Genomic DNA, 20729 nt, shown 5'->3' on the forward strand with positions numbered 1-20729 from the left:
CAGACCAGACACCATCTGAAGCTGTTTGAAGTTTTGGACATAAAGAAAGATCCTTTTAGTTTGAAATGTTTTCTGACTCAGTTGTGTTTCTACGGCCATTTTGATGTTTTTGTATCATATTCTACAAGCTTTTTATTGTACAGGTTCACAGTCAGTCAGTGCAGATAGTTTCAGAGCCATCAGGTTCTGTAAATGTGAAACAACACTACAATGCGTTGACATGAGATCATTTACTTTTGAATATCTAAGTATTTACAATAGCAGGTACAGCTGCACATGGAAATACACGTTTTCTCACTGTTCAATAACTTCAAGGTTTCTTTAATGCTGGTTTCAAAGGAGGAGTTTTCTTGGATCTCCAAGTGACGTCATCATGTGTTGTTCAAGACCCGCCCAACCTGCAGCCTGGACCCCGCCCTCCACATAAAGCACAGGGCAGGGCCCCCAGCCCCTCAGTGACGCTCCAGCAGCTGCGCTGTCCACATCTGGATGGAGATGTCTGCTCCAACATCTGCGTCACTCAGCGGGGCCTTGATGTCCCTCTGTGTCCTGGTGTCTTCCTCTGGAGGTGAGCTGCGTCTCTTCTGTTTCTGCTCTGTTTAAGCTCATACAACCTGCAGCAGCTGTGAGCTGGGCCATGAGACGCTCACTGACGGCGTTCATGTGCCTCATGTTACAGCACGTTAGCAGGTTTTCTTCAGCGGTTTGAACAGAAGTTGTTCCAGGTGAGAATAAAAGCCAGGGTCGTTCCAGCAGTGAGAGGGTTTCTTCCTTCAGGCTGAAGTCAGAAGCTGTTTCCGGCTTCTTCCTCCTGCTTTATCTCCACCAGCACATTTGAAACTGCGTCACAGCTCGGGCGGTGGTTTCCTGTTGAGATCTGACCTGAATCCAACAGAAAACTAAATAAGGAGTGAAATCCAGCTGCAGACATGTGGAGAGCATAGGCTGGTGATGTGGTTCACACTGAAACAAAGGTTTTGTTGTTTCTTTTTCTTTCTTTTCTTTCTTCTATGTTCTCATAGAAAATAAGGAGCAACACTGGTGGACTTCAGCAGTGATGTCATGAAAAATGAGATATAAGTAAAGGCCACAAAAGTGTGAGGTTATTTTATTAGTAGCATCGTGTTTTAATTTATATTTATTTATTAATCGATGTCTTTATTTATTATATATTAGTTGTAGTAGAAGTTTTAATGAATGCTGATGTACACTTTATATAGTGAATCAAGAATGATATGCTCATACTGGAAAACTGAATAAGTGCTGTTTAAAATAGTAAAACACTGCTGCTGAAATGAAATGCTGACTTAAAAGTCAGCTGATAAAACTATGAACACAGGGTGAAGGGCTGACGAAGCCTCAGTGTGACAACTCTGACCGTCACTGTGGTGATGATCTGATCTTCAAGAGCTTAAATAAAACTGAAGCAAAATTCAGATTCTGTGTCCTGACATGGAGAAGAGGGTGGGGGAGGGTTGTTGTGTTGCTGCTGTGGCAGTTGTGCTTGGATCCTTTAACCTCTGTGTTTCTCTCTGTTTCAGTCCCTGTGAACATCTCAGCCGACTCTGGACACACTGTCCCTCTGCCATGTCGAGCTCCCAGCAAAACAAACATCATATTTGTAGAGTGGACCAGACCTGAGCTGGAGCCAGAATATGTCTTTTTATATCGTGACGAACAGACTGTTCCAGAAAACCAGCATCCGTCTTTTAAGAACCGGGTGGAGCTGGAGGACCGACACATGACGGACGGTAACGTGTCTGTGATTCTGAAGAACGTGACGAGTAACGACACAGGAACGTACGAGTGTCGAGTCTTCCAGAGAGGAACAGACCGCAGGAAAAGAGCCACGTTTGAGCCCATCAGCGTCATCTACCTGGATGTTCATCAGCCAGGTGAGTCAGTAGAGTCCAGTAGAGCGCTGATGAGACTCTGTAGAAATCAGCTGGTCTGAGTCATGTGATCAAAGTGCAGTAGATCATGTCTGACAGGAGCTTGAAGAGGAAATAGATTGTGTTCTGTTCTTCTCTCATCACCTACCTGACAGCTGATTCCTCACACCTGCTTCTCTCTGCAGGTCACAGAGGTGGAAACAGCGAGGACAGAAGAGACAAGGAAGGAGGAGACAAGGATGGAGGAGAAAGAGATGGAAGCATCAGGAGGCGTGATGGACTGGTCGCTGGTGTGATAGTTTTTGTGGCTGCTGGTTTTGTTGTTACAGCGGTCGTCATGAAATATAAAAGACACTTGAAGAAAAATAACCACCTTGCTGATCCTGCCTGTGAGCGGGTATCCAACAGCGGGTGTGAAACATAAAACAACCCCCCTCCCTATTCATCCCCCTCCTTGAATTGCCACCTTATCGTGGTGGAGGGGTTTGTGAGCTCAGAGGATCCTGGGAGCTGTGTTGTCTGGAGCATTCAGCTCCTGGTAGGGTCTCCCATGGCAAACTGGTCCCAGGTGATGAGCCAGACAAAGAGCAATTCAAAGAATCATCTAACAGCTGACTGTGGCTCCTGTTGGTGCCAATCATCCCTGCAGGATTCAAACCGCTCTGTTCACTCACTGCTGTGCACACTGCACTTCCTGCAGCGGCTCAAAATAAAAGCTGCTTCACCGCTGGAAGCTCTTAATGTGAAGCAGCAGGAATCATTGCAGTGAGTTATCAGAGCTACATCCCAGCTGTGATCCAGCTGTGATCCAGCTGTGATCCAGCTGCGATCCAGCTGTGATCCAGCTGCAGCAACAAGAGGAGCGCTCAGTAAAATGAAGCTGAGGAACAAACAGGAGCACAGCTCTGAGTTCAGATGAGCTGATCTCAGAATGACATGGTGTTATGTGTTTATAATGTGTAAAGTGTTTGAATTAAACTTTATTATCATTGTACACAGTAAATAACAGGTGGACATGTTACTGTAGCTTTTTCTATTGGGAAGCTTTTGTCAAAGAACAAAATAAACTATGTTTTTGTTTTATTTGCTGGATTCATGCTCAGTTTCTTTTCTCAGTGTTTCTGACTTTTTAAACAACATCCTGCTTCTGGATCTGTCAATCAAACTTTATTTGTACAGCACTTTTAATACAGGTCAGTGCAGTTCAAAGTGCTTCACAGATCACTGATAAACTTAAAAGGACAATTAGGTAAGAAAGCTGCTAATGAGACACAATAAAATAGATTTTAAAAAAGCTATAACATCAGATGTAACCAGGACCAGTGGTAGGCGACAGGTCTGTAAACTGACCCACGCTCCTGCACGAGGAGACCTATAGCATGGCCATCCTTCCTCCATCTACATGTGGATAAAGGCTGATGATAATCAATACCTGCGTATCTGTGTTGATGACAGTCAGACATGTCCTCTGTCTCAGGGACAGGAGCAGACTGCAGGTGAGTCTGTAGAGTCCAGACACAGGTGAGCTTTGTTGCAGCAGCTTCCTGGCTGTCGATGTGACAGTGAAGCAGCTCAGATCTTAGCTTAGCATTAGCTTCCAGTGTCTCTCAGTGAGGCTGAGCAGCCTTTTCACATCCCACATGATTCTTATGTTTAAAATGTCCTGACCTCCTGAAAGCTCAGCCTGAGGTCCATGATTTACTGAAACACAAACACCTGAAGAGTCAGCCGTGCTCAAGGTTCAAGCTTCCTTTATTGTCATTTGCCTGTTTCCACATGAAACGGAATTTCTCCTCAGGGCCAGCGCGTACAGTAGACCTAAGAATAAGTCCTATAATCAATAAATGATTAATAATAATTTTATGGGTTGGAGTTGGGTTTTCCTGTGTTTTCAGTGCTGATGGAAACTTCCTGATTGTGCAACTGTTATCAGTTTTGCTTGGGTGTGTTACTCCACAATGAGTCCTCAGAGTAAACTCTTGGCAGAGAGAGACGGCCAGCATGAAGTCATCAGAGGTCAGGATAACACAAAATGGCAGCAACACAAGACAGGAAGAAACAAAATGGTGCTCACACACCCAGAGAAAACCAGTCGGTTCCTCTCCAATCAAATGAGTCCACCCTAAAGTACCTGCGACTGAGGGCTTGGTGCCAGATCCCACAGCAGATCTTCAGAGGTCTAATGGAGTCCATTCCTCGACGGGTCAGGGCTTATATATACTTCATTCCAGCAACACGTAGTGACTTTTTACCTCATCCTCTGTATTATTATATACAATAACTTTATGAAAATAAATTGTACACAAGTTGTGCTACAATATTGTTGCTGGAGGGCTAAAGCAAAGACATTAACAGTTATGTTGCAAAACTGTTGTTGAAATAAAACCAAGTTTATTCAGCACAAGATTCAAAGACTGAACGTGTGATTTGCTGTTGGCCTTTTGCAAGAATGTCATAGTGGAGTACTTCAAAATCAGGCATAACACTAAATCTAAACAAGTGTCAGAGAGGAAGAGTCGATGAGCTGCAGTGAGACCATATCTGGTCAGGTGAAGCTGACTCGTGGGCTGGGTAGGGACCATAAACTGTTTACAGCCTGTTGTTAAATTCTGAAGTAACCATCAGAAATGCATTTACCCTGCATCATCACCATGTTATCACCCCCCCTCCCTCTGCTGCTTCCTCCTCATGCTCCCACAGGTCAAAGTTCAGCCACACTGAATTATTTACAGTGGAGTCTTGTTGGGAGGGCGTCACCTGACAGCCACAGTGGGGACCAGGGTTTATCAGAGTTCATCATGTGATCGTCTGTTGATGCTGCTCTGCTGCCCCCTGCTGGCTTCTTCCTGTCACAGGGAACACAGGTCACCTGGTGATCTCCTGCAGTCTCCTTCTGCACAGACTTTTGACCCACATATCAGAGCTGTAAGACCCTCCACAGGACACGGTGTAGAGAAACTCAAAGATGAAATTTTAAGAGACCAAGAGGGAAAAACAACCAGTGTTAAATAAAACTATGAGCGTGATGCATTCACTGACAGTCATGCTAATCATGATGGATGTGTGTGTTGTGTTGTGTGAGAGAAATGCTCTTTTTTCAGTAGGTTGTTTCAGAGTCATCAGGTTCTGTAAAAGTGAAACAACACAATGCGTTGATATGAGAAAATGTACTTTTGAATATTGAAGTATTTGTAATAGCAAGTACTCCAGTACTTTAACTCAAGTACAAATTTGACTGAACAACTTTCACATGAATTCTATTTGACCAGGTGGGTCTACACTTTGAGCTGTGCTCTTTATCCACCTTCTGCTTCTCACAGGCTGTGATGTGTTGGGATGGTGTAGAGACTATCAGCTAAGATAAGATGAGAAATACTTTATTTTCTGTCTGTTATTTTAGCTTCATAGAGAAATTCACATTTCTGTGTGTTGGTCCAACAGTGTTAAGACTGTTCTACCAATAATTTCCACCTGGTGGCAGCTCAGTGTGGGTAGCTGTCTCCCAGCTCACTACATATACTGTGAATACAGGTGACTGTCACACAAGTGTATGAGCGACGTGATCAGTGTTGTGTGGTCTACAGCTGCACATGGAAATACACGTTTTCTCACTGTTCAATAACTTCAAGGTTTTTTCATGGGAAATCTTCTGAACGCTGGTTTCAAAGGAGGAGTTTTCTTGGATCTCCAAGTGCCGTCATCATGTGTTGTTCAAGAGCCGCCCAACCTGCAGCCTGGACCCCGCCCTCCACATAAAGCACAGGGCAGGGCCCCCAGCCCCTCAGTGACGCTCCAGCAGCTGCGCTGTCCACATCTGGATGGAGATGTCTGCTCCAACATCTGCGTCACTCAGCGGGGCCTTGATGTCCCTCTGTGTCCTGGTGTCTTCCTCTGGAGGTGAGCTGCGTCTCTTCTGTTTCTGCTCTGTTTAAGCTCATACAACCTGCAGCAGCTGTGAGCTGGGCCATGAGACGCTCACTGACGGCGTTCATGTGCCTCATGTTACAGCACGTTAGCAGGTTTTCTTCAGCGGTTTGAACAGAAGTTGTTCCAGGTGAGAATAAAAGCCAGGGTCGTTCCAGCAGTGAGAGGGTTTCTTCCTTCAGGCTGAAGTCAGAAGCTGTTTCCGGCTTCTTCCTCCTGCTTTATCTCCACCAGCACATTTGAAACTGCGTCACAGCTCGGGCGGTGGTTTCCTGTTGAGATCTGACCTGAATCCAACAGAAAACTAAATAAGGAGTGAAATCCAGCTGCAGACATGTGGAGAGCATAGGCTGGTGATGTGGTTCACACTGAAACAAAGGTTTTGTTGTTTCTTTTTCTTTCTTTTCTTTCTTCTATGTTCTCATAGAAAATAAGGAGCAACACTGGTGGACTTCAGCAGTGATGTCATGAAAAATGAGATATAAGTAAAGGCCACAAAAGTGTGAGGTTATTTTATTAGTAGCATCGTGTTTTAATTTATATTTATTTATTAATCGATGTCTTTATTTATTATATATTAGTTGTAGTAGAAGTTTTAATGAATGCTGATGTACACTTTATATAGTGAATCAAGAATGATATGCTCATACTGGAAAACTGAATAAGTGCTGTTTAAAATAGTAAAACACTGCTGCTGAAATGAAATGCTGACTTAAAAGTCAGCTGATAAAACTATGATAACAGGGTGAAGGGCTGACAAAGCCTCAGTGTGACAACTCTGACCGTCACTGTGGTGATGATCTGATCTTCAAGAGCTTAAATAAAACTGAAGCAAAATTCAGATTCTGTGTCCTGACATGGAGAAGAGGGTGGGGGAGGGTTGTTGTGTTGCTGCTGTGGCAGTTGTGCTTGGATCCTTTAACCTCTGTGTTTCTCTCTGTTTCAGTCCCTGTGAACATCTCAGCCGACTCTGGACACACTGTCCCTCTGCCATGTCGAGCTCCCAGCAAAACAAACATCATATTTGTAGAGTGGACCAGACCTGAGCTGGAGCCAGAATATGTCTTTTTATATCGTGACGAACAGACTGTTCCAGAAAACCAGCATCCGTCTTTTAAGAACCGGGTGGAGCTGGAGGACCAACACATGACGGACGGTAACGTGTCTGTGATTCTGAAGAACGTGACGAGTAACGACACAGGAACGTACGAGTGTCGAGTCTTCCAGAGAGGAACAGACCGCAGGAAAAGAGCCACGTTTGAGCCCATCAGCGTCATCTACCTGGATGTTCATCAGCCAGGTGAGTCAGTAGAGTCCAGTAGAGCGCTGATGAGACTCTGTAGAAATCAGCTGGTCTGAGTCATGTGATCAAAGTGCAGTAGATCATGTCTGACAGGAGCTTGAAGAGGAAATAGATTGTGTTCTGTTCTTCTCTCATCACCTACCTGACAGCTGATTCCTCACACCTGCTTCTCTCTGCAGGTCACAGAGGTGGAAACAGCGAGGACAGAAGAGACAAGGAAGGAGGAGACAAGGATGGAGGAGAAAGAGATGGAAGCATCAGGAGGCGTGATGGACTGGTCGCTGGTGTGATAGTTTTTGTGGCTGCTGGTTTTGTTGTTACAGCGGTCGTCATGAAATATAAAAGACACTTGAAGAAAAATAACCACCTTGCTGATCCTGCCTGTGAGCGGGTATCCAACAGCGGGTGTGAAACATAAAACAACCCCCCTCCCTTAAAGTACCCCCCCTCCTTGAATTGCCACCTTATCGTGGTGGAGGGGTTTGTGAGCTCAGAGGATCCTGGGAGCTGTGTTGTCTGGAGCATTCAGCTCCTGGTAGGGTCTCCCATGGCAAACTGGTCCCAGGTGATGAGCCAGACAAAGAGCAATTCAAAGAATCATCTAACAGCTGACTGTGGCTCCTGTTGGTGCCAATCATCCCTGCAGGATTCAAACCGCTCTGTTCACTCACTGCTGTGCACACTGCACTTCCTGCAGCGGCTCAAAATAAAAGCTGCTTCACCGCTGGAAGCTCTTAATGTGAAGCAGCAGGAATCATTGCAGTGAGTTATCAGAGCTACATCCCAGCTGTGATCCAGCTGTGATCCAGCTGTGATCCAGCTGCGATCCAGCTGTGATCCAGCTGCAGCAACAAGAGGAGCGCTCAGTAAAATGAAGCTGAGGAACAAACAGGAGCACAGCTCTGAGTTCAGATGAGCTGATCTCAGAATGACATGGTGTTATGTGTTTATAATGTGTAAAGTGTTTGAATTAAACTTTATTATCATTGTACACAGTAAATAACAGGTGGACATGTTACTGTAGCTTTTTCTATTGGGAAGCTTTTGTCAAAGAACAAAATAAACTATGTTTTTGTTTTATTTGCTGGATTCATGCTCAGTTTCTTTTCTCAGTGTTTCTGACTTTTTAAACAACATCCTGCTTCTGGATCTGTCAATCAAACTTTATTTGTACAGCACTTTTAATACAGGTCAGTGCAGTTCAAAGTGCTTCACAGATCACTGATAAACTTAAAAGGACAATTAGGTAAGAAAGCTGCTAATGAGACACAATAAAATAGATTTTAAAAAAGCTATAACATCAGATGTAACCAGGACCAGTGGTAGGCGACAGGTCTGTAAACTGACCCACGCTCCTGCACGAGGAGACCTATAGCATGGCCATCCTTCCTCCATCTACATGTGGATAAAGGCTGATGATAATCAATACCTGCGTATCTGTGTTGATGACAGTCAGACATGTCCTCTGTCTCAGGGACAGGAGCAGACTGCAGGTGAGTCTGTAGAGTCCAGACACAGGTGAGCTTTGTTGCAGCAGCTTCCTGGCTGTCGATGTGACAGTGAAGCAGCTCAGATCTTAGCTTAGCATTAGCTTCCAGTGTCTCTCAGTGAGGCTGAGCAGCCTTTTCACATCCCACATGATTCTTATGTTTAAAATGTCCTGACCTCCTGAAAGCTCAGCCTGAGGTCCATGATTTACTGAAACACAAACACCTGAAGAGTCAGCCGTGCTCAAGGTTCAAGCTTCCTTTATTGTCATTTGCCTGTTTCCACATGAAACGGAATTTCTCCTCAGGGCCAGCGCGTACAGTAGACCTAAGAATAAGTCCTATAATCAATAAATGATTAATAATAATTTTATGGGTTGGAGTTGGGTTTTCCTGTGTTTTCAGTGCTGATGGAAACTTCCTGATTGTGCAACTGTTATCAGTTTTGCTTGGGTGTGTTACTCCACAATGAGTCCTCAGAGTAAACTCTTGGCAGAGAGAGACGGCCAGCATGAAGTCATCAGAGGTCAGGATAACACAAAATGGCAGCAACACAAGACAGGAAGAAACAAAATGGTGCTCACACACCCAGAGAAAACCAGTCGGTTCCTCTCCAATCAAATGAGTCCACCCTAAAGTACCTGCGACTGAGGGCTTGGTGCCAGATCCCACAGCAGATCTTCAGAGGTCTAATGGAGTCCATTCCTCGACGGGTCAGGGCTTATATATACTTCATTCCAGCAACACGTAGTGACTTTTTACCTCATCCTCTGTATTATTATATACAATAACTTTATGAAAATAAATTGTACACAAGTTGTGCTACAATATTGTTGCTGGAGGGCTAAAGCAAAGACATTAACAGTTATGTTGCAAAACTGTTGTTGAAATAAAACCAAGTTTATTCAGCACAAGATTCAAAGACTGAACGTGTGATTTGCTGTTGGCCTTTTGCAAGAATGTCATAGTGGAGTACTTCAAAATCAGGCATAACACTAAATCTAAACAAGTGTCAGAGAGGAAGAGTCGATGAGCTGCAGTGAGACCATATCTGGTCAGGTGAAGCTGACTCGTGGGCTGGGTAGGGACCATAAACTGTTTACAGCCTGTTGTTAAATTCTGAAGTAACCATCAGAAATGCATTTACCCTGCATCATCACCATGTTATCACCCCCCCTCCCTCTGCTGCTTCCTCCTCATGCTCCCACAGGTCAAAGTTCAGCCACACTGAATTATTTACAGTGGAGTCTTGTTGGGAGGGCGTCACCTGACAGCCACAGTGGGGACCAGGGTTTATCAGAGTTCATCATGTGATCGTCTGTTGCTGCTGCTCTGCTGCCCCCTGCTGGCTTCTTCCTGTCACAGGGAACACAGGTCACCTGGTGATCTCCTGCAGTCTCCTTCTGCACAGACTTTTGACCCACATATCAGAGCTGTAAGACCCTCCACAGGACACGGTGTAGAGAAACTCAAAGATGAAATTTTAAGAGACCAAGAGGGAAAAACAACCAGTGTTAAATAAAACTATGAGCGTGATGCATTCACTGACAGTCATGCTAATCATGATGGATGTGTGTGTTGTGTTGTGTGAGAGAAATGCTCTTTTTTCAGTAGGTTGTTTCAGAGTCATCAGGTTCTGTAAAAGTGAAACAACACAATGCGTTGATATGAGAAAATGTACTTTTGAATATTGAAGTATTTGTAATAGCAAGTACTCCAGTACTTTAACTCAAGTACAAATTTGACTGAACAACTTTCACATGAATTCTATTTGACCAGGTGGGTCTACACTTTGAGCTGTGCTCTTTATCCACCTTCTGCCTCTCACAGGCTGTGATGTGTTGGGATGGTGTAGAGACTATCAGCTAAGATAAGATGAGAAATACTTTATTTTCTGTCTGTTATTTTAGCTTCATAGAGAAATTCACATTTCTGTGTGTTGGTCCAACAGTGTTAAGACTGTTCTACCAATAATTTCCACCTGGTGGCAGCTCAGTGTGGGTAGCTGTCTCCCAGCTCACTACATATACTGTGAATACAGGTGACTGTCACACAAGTGTATGAGCGACGTGATCAGTGTTGTGTGGTCTACAGCTGCACATGGAAATACACGTTTTCTCACTGTTCAATAACTTCAAGGTTTTTTCATGGGAAATCTTCTGAACGCTGGTTTCAAAGGAGGAGTTTTCTTGGATCTCCAAGTGCCGTCATCATGTGTTGTTCAAGAGCCGCCCAACCTGCAGCCTGGACCCCGCCCTCCACATAAAGCACAGGGCAGGGCCCCCAGCCCCTCAGTGACGCTCCAGCAGCTGCGCTGTCCACATCTGGATGGAGATGTCTGCTCCAACATCTGCGTCACTCAGCGGGGCCTTGATGTCCCTCTGTGTCCTGGTGTCTTCCTCTGGAGGTGAGCTGCGTCTCTTCTGTTTCTGCTCTGTTTAAGCTCATACAACCTGCAGCAGCTGTGAGCTGGGCCATGAGACGCTCACTGACGGCGTTCATGTGCCTCATGTTACAGCACGTTAGCAGGTTTTCTTCAGCGGTTTGAACAGAAGTTGTTCCAGGTGAGAATAAAAGCCAGGGTCGTTCCAGCAGTGAGAGGGTTTCTTCCTTCAGGCTGAAGTCAGAAGCTGTTTCCCGCTTCTTCCTCCTGCTTTATCTCCACCAGCACATTTGAAACTGCGTCACAGCTCGGGCGGTGGTTTCCTGTTGAGATCTGACCTGAATCCAACAGAAAACTAAATAAGGAGTGAAATCCAGCTGCAGACATGTGGAGAGCACAGGCTGATGATGTGGTTCACACTGAAACAAAGGTTTTGTTGTTTCTTTTTCTTTCTTTTCTTTCTTCTATGTTCTCATAGAAAATAAGGAGCAACACTGGTGGACTTCAGCAGTGATGTCATGAAAAATGAGATATAAGTAAAGGCCACAAAAGTGTGAGGTTATTTTATTAGTAGCATCGTGTTTTAATTTATATTTATTTATTAATCGATGTCTTTATTTATTATATATTAGTTGTAGTAGAAGTTTTAATGAATGCTGATGTACACTTTATATAGTGAATCAAGAATGATATGCTCATACTGGAAAACTGAATAAGTGCTGTTTAAAATAGTAAAACACTGCTGCTGAAATGAAATGCTGACTTAAAAGTCAGCTGATAAAACTATGATAACAGGGTGAAGGGCTGACAAAGCCTCAGTGTGACAACTCTGACCGTCACTGTGGTGATGATCTGATCTTCAAGAGCTTAAATAAAACTGAAGCAAAATTCAGATTCTGTGTCCTGACATGGAGAAGAGGGTGGGGGAGGGTTGTTGTGTTGCTGCTGTGGCAGTTGTGCTTGGATCCTTTAACCTCTGTGTTTCTCTCTGTTTCAGTCCCTGTGAACATCTCAGCCGACTCTGGACACACTGTCCCTCTGCCATGTCGAGCTCCCAGCAAAACAAACATCACATTTGTAGAGTGGACCAGACCTGAGCTGGAGCCAGAATATGTCTTTTTATATCGTGACGAACAGACTGTTCCAGAAAACCAGCATCCGTCTTTTAAGAACCGGGTGGAGCTGGAGGACCAACACATGACGGACGGTAACGTGTCTGTGATTCTGAAGAACGTGACGAGTAACGACACAGGAACGTACGAGTGTCGAGTCTTCCAGAGAGGAACAGACCGCAGAAAAAGAGCCACGTTTGAGCCCATCAGCGTCATCTACCTGGATGTTCATCAGCCAGGTGAGTCAGTAGAGTCCAGTAGAGCGCTGATGAGACTCTGTAGAAATCAGCTGGTCTGAGTCATGTGATCAAAGTGCAGTAGATCGTGTCTGACAGGAGCTTGAAGAGGAAATAGATTGTGTTCTGTTCTTCTCTCATCACCTACCTGACAGCTGATTCCTCACACCTGCTTCTCTCTGCAGGTCACAGAGGTGGAAACAGCGAGGACAGAAGAGACAAGGAAGGAGGAGACAAGGATGGAGGAGAAAGAGATGGAAGCATCAGGAGGCGTGATGGACTGGTCGCTGGTGTGATAGTTTTTGTGGCTGCTGGTTTTGTTGTTACAGCGGTCGTCATGAAATATAAAAGACACTTGAAGAAAAATAACCACCTTGCTGATCCTGCCTGTGAGCGGGTATCCAACAGCGGGTGTGAAACATAAAAGAACCCCCCTCCCTTAAAGTACCCCCCCTCCTTGAATTGCCACCTTATCGTGGTGGAGGGGTTTGTGAGCTCAGAGGATCCTGGGATCTGTGTTGTCTGGAGCATTCAGCTCCTGGTAGGGTCTCCCATGGCAAACTGGTCCCAGGTGATGAGCCAGACAAAGAGCAATTCAAAGAATCATCTAACAGCTGACTGTGGCTCCTGTTGGTGCCAATCATCCCTGCAGGATTCAAACCGCTCTGTTCACTCACTGCTGTACACACTGCACTTCCTGCAGCGGCTCAAAATAAAAGCTGCTTCACCGCTGGAAGCTCTTAATGTGAAGCAGCAGGAATCATTGCAGTGAGTTATCAGAGCTACATCCCAGCTGTGATCCAGCTGTGATCCAGCTGATCCAGCTGTGATCCAGCTGTGATCCAGCTGCAGCAACAAGAGAAGCGCTCAGTAAAATGAAGCTGAGGAACAAACAGGAGCACAGCTCTGAGTTCAGATGAGCTGATCTCAGAATGACATGGTGTTATGTGTTTATAATGTGTAAAGTGTTTGAATTAAACTTTATTATCATTGTACACAGTAAATAACAGGTGGACATGTTACTGTAGCTTTTTCTATTGGGAAGCTTTTGTCAAAGAACAAAATAAACTATGTTTTTGTTTTATTTGCTGGATTCATGCTCAGTTTCTTTTCTCAGTGTTTCTGACTTTTTAAACAACACCCTGCTTCTGGATCTGTCAATCAAACTTTATTTGTTTAGCACTTTTAATACAGGTCAGTGCAGTTCAAAGTGCTTCACAGATCACTGATAAACTTAAAAGGACAATTAGGTAAGAAAGCTGCTAATGAGATACAATAAAATAGATTAACATCAGATAGAACCAGGACCAGCAGTAGGTCTATAAATATTGGGACATCGACACAATTCTCATCTTTTTGGCTCTAAACACCACCACAATGGATCTGACATGAAACGACCAAGATGTGCTTTAACTGCAGGATTTCAGCTTTAATTTGAAGGTACTTACATCCAAATCAGCTGAACGGTGTAGGAATTACAACAGTTTGTATTTGTGCCTCCCACTTTTTAAGGGACCAAAAGTAATGGGACAATTGGCTGCTCAGCTGTTCCATGGCCAGGTGTGTGTTATTCCCTCATTATCCCATTTACAAGGAGCAGATAAAAGGTCTAGAGTTCATTTCAAGTGTGCAATTTGCATTTGAAATCTGTTGCTGTCAACTCTCAATATGAGATCCAAAGAGCTGTCACCAACAGTGAAGCAAGCCATCATTAGGCTGAAAGATCAAAACAAAACCATCAGAGAGACAGCAAAAACATTAGGTATGGCCAAATCAACTGTTTGGAACATTCTGAAAAAGAAAGAACGCACCGGTGAGCTCAGCAACACCAAAAGACCTGGAAGACCACGGAAAACAACTGTGGTGGATGACCGAAGAAAAACTATGTTTTTGTTTTATTTGCTGGATTCATGCTCAGTTTCTTTTCTCAGTGTTTCTGACTTTTTAAACAACATCCTGCTTCTGGATCAATCAATCAAACTTTATTTGTACAGCACTTTTAATACAGGTCAGTGCAGTTCAAAGTGCTTCACAGATCACTGATAAACTTAAAAGGACAATTGGGTAAGAAAGCTGCTAATGAGATACAATAAAATAGATTTTAAAAAAGCTATAACATCAGATGTAACCAGGACCAGTGGTAGGCGACAGGTCTGTAAACTGACCCACGCTCCTGCACGAGGAGACCTATAGCATGGCCATCCTTCCTCCATCTACATGTGGATAAAGGCTGATGATAATCAATACCTGCATATCTGTGTTGATGACAGTCAGACAAGTCCTCTGTCTCAGGGACAGGAGCAGACTGCAGGTGAGTCTGTTGTTAAATTCCAAAGTAACCATCAGAAATGCACTTACCCTGCATCATCACCATGTTATCACCCCCTCTCCCTCTGCTGCTTCCTCCTCATGCTCCCACAGGTCAAAGTTCAGCCACACTGAATCATTTACAGCGGAGTCTTGTTGGGAGGGCGTCACCTGACAGCTACTGTAGGGATGAGGGTTTATCAGAGTTCATCATGTGATCGTCTGTTGATGCTGCTCTGCTGCCCCCTGCTGGCTTCTTCCTGTCACAGGGAACACAGGTCACCTGGTGATCTCCTGCAGTCTCCTTCTGCACAAACCTTGTCTTCTGCTACTGATCAATAAAAAGGCTGATGCTGGTTTCTGGACACATGATGCAGACTGAGAATTACTGGCTGAGTCAATACATGAGAGTTAGGGAAATCCAGTCAGTTTAAGAAATAAAATGACTGAGTTATTGTTTTATTTTGGAAGAACCTGTTAAAATCTGACAGCACATGAACACAAGCCTTAGGATAATAAGTTCTTAGTTTGTGGTAATTTGATTCAACACCTCAACATTAACTGAGATGAAAGTTCTGAAGAGGTGTTTTTGACCCATACATCAGAGCTGTAAGATCCTCTACAGGACACAGTGTAGCTCACCATCGCCTCCGCTCCAGGAAGAAGCAGCACATGAAGGGTTAGGGTTAGAAGGAGGAGGGTCTCACTTCACAGTCAGCAGGAAGACGACATGGAGGTCGCAGCTCTCTGCATCAGACTGTGTGAGTACTGACTCTGTCTCTGTTACTGTTTGGAAACTATGATGTCACTTTGTGCAACAGAATAGATGCAAATACTTTAAACAAGCAAATTTTTAATTATGTAAATGTTTTGTGAGGTCTGTAATGAAGTGCATTAAGACCCATAAAGACCCATAAAGTAAAGTCTGCATCATTTCCTCCAGAACAAGGTACTAGTTGCCGTTTCAGATCCAAGCACATGTTGTGATGGGGTTAAAAGTAAAAGCATTTAAGCTAAAACCTTTAAACTTCAGTGTAAACTTGAGGAAATTGTTCTGCTACTGTTCCACATTACAGAGGGAGTATTGTACTTTTTACTCATTTAACAATTTACATGCAACTATAACTAGCATCACCTCTCCCGCATAGACAGTTAACATCTTTGTTTTTTGGGGGGTTTTTCACAAGCAAATGTGTCAAAAAATGTAAAACTGAAACACCTGGTTCAGGCGCTCTACCTTTCTATCTCCAGTGTTGAACGTGCTGTGGCTGCTTGCACAAGTTCAGGACAGTTCTGCTCAGAAATCTGGTGAGTAGAAGTTAATATGTGATGTTAATAACTGGATGTCACATAATTTCCTTCAGCTGAACTCAAGCAAAACTGAGATCCTTGTTCTTGTGTCCCAGCTAAAAAAATACTACCATTGGTTGATTTGCTGTCAAGCCTGGTGCAGAGAACCGTGGCCACTGGTTCGACAGGATTCTCAGTTTTGAGGGTTAGAGTTAGGGTCGAGTCTCTCTTCTACCTCGCTCCTTGTTTCAACCCCCCTACCCCTAACCCTAACCCCCCTCACCCTTGTCTCCACTCTGTACAGAACTCTGCTGGCAGGCTTTTAACCAGAACCCAAAGACCAGAGCACATCACCCCTGTTTTAGCCTCTCTACACGGGCTCCCTGTATGTTTTAGAATAGATTTTAAGATCTGATTATTTTAAAAGCTCTCTGTGGCCTCTTTTAGTTCCGTACTCACCAGTTCGTACCTTGATACATACCGGACTGCTATGACAACCTAATTTCCCTTCAGGGATGAATAAAGTCATCTATCTATCTATCTATCTATCTATCTATCTATCTATCTATCTATCTATCCATCCATCCATCCATCCATCCATCCATCCATCCATCCATCTTGAGATCCTTGGGTAAAAGTCTTCTGTCCATTCTGGAGACCTGGCTAGAAACTAAAGGGGACAGAGTGTTTCCAGTCAGGGCCCCATGGCTCTGGAACAACAGCCCGAGGATAGACCCGTCTTCCTGTACTTTTATCTGAGAGTTTTTCCTGATTTTACTTTCCCGTGAACTGTTTTCTTATAATCCCTTAAAAATGCTACGTATTGGCTTTTATACACCTAACTAAATCTGTTTTTATTCTCATTGAAATCTATTGATTTTTTTCATTTTATTTTTGCTGCCTTGGTCAAGAACTCTATAAATAAAGATTATTATTATATTTTGTTATAAACACTGTGAAGAAAGTGTGCTCTAAAGCATTTTGAAAATGTGAAATAAATTCTTTGCCTTAAAGTTTTACATACTTTAATGAAGTTTATATTTATCTTCCCATCACCCCATGCTTTTCATAGCCATTCTGCGTTAATGATCACTAGTTTTCATCTTGTAGGTACAGCATATGGCTGTAAGTCACGTCACGTTTTCTTTGATATTAGTTTGGTGTGTTTTGTCTTTGGTTGCATGTTCAGCTGGTTCTGTGATCCTGGAGAGTCCCATCCTTCCTGTGATGGAGGGAGACGATGTGACTCTACGCTGCAGAAACAAGGTGCCTTCATTCGACCTCTCAGCTGACTTCTATAAGGACAACGTCCTGATCAGGAGCAGTGATACAGGAAACATGACCATCCACAGTGTTTCCAAGTCTGATGCAGGTCTCTACAAGTGCAACATGCCCGCAGAGGGAGAATCAGCAGGGATCTGGCTGAGTGTGAGCGGTGAGCAGATTTTTAACCCCAATTTTTTAGTGTGATACAGTTTTGCATGACAAAATAAGTGTTGTATGGCAAAGTGCAGTGGTGCGATACATTAAATGTGTAGCAGTAGCCGATTATTGGCGTCACTTTTTAAAAAATGACTCACCTGCCCCTTCTGTCGGCAAAAAGAAGCTTGTGTGATTGTTATGTACAACGAAAGGGTTTCTGCATTTCTAAAGGTGCATGCAGACGTATCATGAGTTTTATAACAGCCTAAAATACCTGTTTACACAAGAGAGGCATGGTGTGAGTGCAGTGTGCACTGTTACATGTGCTGTTTCAAGTTTCACTCATGTGACCAGTTCAAAATGGTGATGGTTTGAACTTTAAAACCACATTTTCAAATGTCAAACTCGCAAATGCCTTTTACTGAAAGTGGCTTCCATCTAGCTACCCTACCACTGATGGTAAACTCTATGAAGAGTGCTGGTGGTTCCAGACTCAGGGACGATACAGCAGTACTCTCTGAAACAGAAAGGGACAGCCAAGCAGCAGCAGTAAGAACATATGAAAAGAAAAAGGTGAGGTACATCGATGGTATTTTTGATTGAATCATGAAATATGTTTGATCAGCTGGTGTCGTGATCCTGGAGAGTCCTGACCATCCAGTGACGGAGGGACAATCTGTGACTCTTCGCTGTAGAAACAAGAAAACTTCCACAAACCACATAGCTGACTTCTACAGATATGGCCTCCATACTGGGACTGGCTATAATGGAGAGATGACCATCCACAGTGTTTCCAAGTCTGATGAAGGGCCCTACAAGTGCAGGCTCTCTGGAGCCGGAGAGTCGGCAGAGAGCTGGCTGACTGTCAGAGGTGAGACACAACAAAGGTTTATACAGATCTTAATGACACTATATCACCTGCTTACTGCAGGTCCTAGCTGTCAACCCCATTATCATTTACATCACTCTTCCTTTTTAATCAACTACGTGCTGATCAGTTGTTGCTGTGATCCTGGTGGCTCCGGTCCTACCAGTGTTGGAGGGAGAAGCTGTGACTCTGCACTGCATGAACATGGTGACCTCCAATGTGACAGCTGATTTCTATAAAGACGGCCTCTTTATTGGGAGGAGCTCTAATGGGAACGTCACCCTCCACACTGTCTCCAGGTCTGATGAAGGACTCTACAAGTGCAGCATCTCTGGAGCCGGAGAGTCAGCAGAGAGTAGGCTGACTGTCAGAGGTGAGACACACAATCTCCAGATTTGGGTTTAAAAATGTGGTTGTTATACATGAAATAACCAAAGTAATGTGCAATTATGTTATAATAAATGTTTTCTATTGTCGTTTTCTATTGTCCAATAGGGACCGTGTCCTTGTGTTCTGATCAACTTCCTGTTCTTCTCTACCTCCTCATAAGGACCATTGCCACCATTTTATGGATGGCTCTGATGCTGCTGGTGATGAGAAAACATTGCTGTGGGACACAGAGGTAAAAGGTGTCATAGTTCCAGTGACCTCTACTCTTTAAAATAACCTAACAATTAATAAAAATCAGGGTATTTGTAAGGTTAACACAAGAATATCTGTTTTGCCATTGTTGTTTTACAGTAATGGAAAAAATAATATAAATACGATGCAATATATATCAAGCCTTTTTCTTGTGCTGAATATGTATGTTTGCAAAAATATTTTCAAGCTTTTTGTAATTGGTATTATTGATTATTATTTATCAATCATAAATAATAATTTATCAGGCGTTTTTGTTCTTTGCATTTCTGCAGTTGACAACCTTTACAGAAGAAAAGCTGTGATAATCTGACCAGACCGAATAATGAGTAAATCATGCCACATGTAACCTTTACAGTCAAGTGCAACTGAACCATTGTGCACATCTGCTTTGTTTTTGTTTTATTCAATTTGTCGTTTTAAGTCTATTTTGTACAGCACATGATTTGTGGGCATATTTTATATTGTGGCTTGAGTGTGTGAAAAGACATTTCATATTTGTCTGATTTAAACACGTATCATATTTTGATATGGACTTTGAGCAGATGCTGTGACCACTGCGTATCATAAAATAACTTGGTGAATGCTGGTAGAGCGTTTGTAGTGTTTTTAAACCACACCATCTTTCTATAATGTGATTGTTTAACCGTGACAAAGCGTGTGCAGAATAACCACACCGTGTCTGCCGCTCTGTGAATACAGGTTGTGGGTGTGTTGTAGCAATGGCAGCTCACTCACACGTACCTGAAGTCACATAATTTAATTTTGATGATAGAATCTATGACGTCTTAAATAACTTGTATTTCTAAACCTCAATCTATCAGAACAAAATGCAGCATGTAAGAGATCAAACAACACACAACTGCTGAAAATACACAGTCAGAATGTGAACAGTGACAGTGACATTTCTTTATTTAGGTCTGATTATGGACAGTAATTATGAATCTCTGTTACACCAAACACCTGAAACAAAGACAAATATTAGACATTCACACACAAAGAATTATGTACATTTTAAGTAGGCAACAGCTGCTAAAGTAAGGAGTAAAAAGAACAAATACATTCAAAAATATCCATTTCTATTAACAATATACTGGATACACACAAAGGATGGAAATAAAGTTTCAAGTCTATAATGTGCCCATTTCTATACAAAATGACACAGCTTCATTTTTTGTTTGCAATAATTAGAAAACCTATTTCAAAAGAGCTATTCCTAAGTTTTGCCATTGCTGCATAGCCAACGTTGTCATTAGCAACAATGGCTGTATGATATAAACACAACAATGGCTGAAGCAGTTAATGCTAATGCTGCTTATGTAGTAATAGCAAAATTTACATTCAACAAATTAAACAGCTATTTGTAAAAGTGTTTATGTTCTTTATAATCTTTACTATAATCTTAACTCTTTTATTAAGGCAAACAGTTCTTAATTTTTTCCCAAATAAATGAAAAGCACGTGGAAATTGACAATGCCTCAAAACCACAATATGATCTGAAGCATGGATTTTGTGAACCGTGCACTTTAGGAACACCTGCTTTCTCACGAAATTATCAAATCAACCAAATCAACATGGCAGCATTTTAATGCACATACAGGTCAGAAGCTTCAGTTAATGTTCACATCAAACACCAGAAAGGTGACAAAATGGGATTTCAGTGACTTTTGATGTGGCCTGACTGTTGGTGCCAGATGGGCTGGTTTGAGTAAAACTGTTGCTCCTGTGGAATCCATGATACAGAGAACTGAGGCTATTCTGAAAGCACCCAGTATTAATTCCTAGTAAAGTGTGAAGTGAGTGTATATTTTTAAATAGTTTTTTTTTTGGCTTTTTATTTATAGGTAGAGTGAGAGAGAGACAGGA

At 43.0% G+C, this 20729-nt stretch overlaps 4 protein-coding genes across 4 annotated transcripts; all 4 read left to right on the forward strand.

Annotated features, from left to right (window-relative positions):
• Window positions 1-433: 433 nt before the first annotated feature.
• Window positions 434-2975, forward strand: LOC139607057 (butyrophilin subfamily 2 member A1-like). The gene is made up of 3 exons (XM_071459658.1): window positions 434-568; window positions 1542-1895; window positions 2078-2975. Exons 1-3 carry the CDS (start codon window positions 490-492, stop codon window positions 2314-2316), a joined length of 672 nt encoding a protein of 223 aa, XP_071315759.1. The 5' UTR covers window positions 434-489; the 3' UTR covers window positions 2317-2975.
• A 2679-nt stretch (window positions 2976-5654) lies between these two features.
• LOC139607055 (butyrophilin subfamily 2 member A1-like) lies at window positions 5655-8199 on the forward strand. The gene is made up of 3 exons (XM_071459656.1): window positions 5655-5789; window positions 6763-7116; window positions 7299-8199. Exons 1-3 carry the CDS (start codon window positions 5711-5713, stop codon window positions 7535-7537), a joined length of 672 nt encoding a protein of 223 aa, XP_071315757.1. The 5' UTR covers window positions 5655-5710; the 3' UTR covers window positions 7538-8199.
• Window positions 8200-10912: 2713 nt separating this feature from the next.
• Window positions 10913-13421, forward strand: LOC139607056 (butyrophilin subfamily 2 member A1-like). Its single transcript, XM_071459657.1, has 3 exons — window positions 10913-11013; window positions 11987-12340; window positions 12523-13421. Exons 1-3 carry the CDS (start codon window positions 10935-10937, stop codon window positions 12759-12761), a joined length of 672 nt encoding a protein of 223 aa, XP_071315758.1. The 5' UTR covers window positions 10913-10934; the 3' UTR covers window positions 12762-13421.
• Window positions 13422-15263: 1842 nt separating this feature from the next.
• LOC139607036 (low affinity immunoglobulin gamma Fc region receptor III-A-like) lies at window positions 15264-18865 on the forward strand. Its single transcript, XM_071459601.1, has 6 exons — window positions 15264-15405; window positions 15896-15952; window positions 17124-17369; window positions 17982-18227; window positions 18355-18597; window positions 18720-18865. The coding sequence occupies exons 1-6, from the start codon at window positions 15375-15377 to the stop codon at window positions 18848-18850; spliced, it is 954 nt and encodes a 317-aa protein (XP_071315702.1). The 5' UTR covers window positions 15264-15374; the 3' UTR covers window positions 18851-18865.
• The last annotated feature ends 1864 nt before the right edge of the window (window positions 18866-20729 follow it).

This window comes from Trachinotus anak, unplaced genomic scaffold, assembly GCF_046630095.1.
Source record: "Trachinotus anak isolate AG129_WGS33_773 ecotype Australia unplaced genomic scaffold, CSIRO_AGI_Tana_v1 ptg000023l, whole genome shotgun sequence".
Lineage (NCBI taxonomy): Eukaryota > Metazoa > Chordata > Actinopteri > Carangiformes > Carangidae > Trachinotus > Trachinotus anak.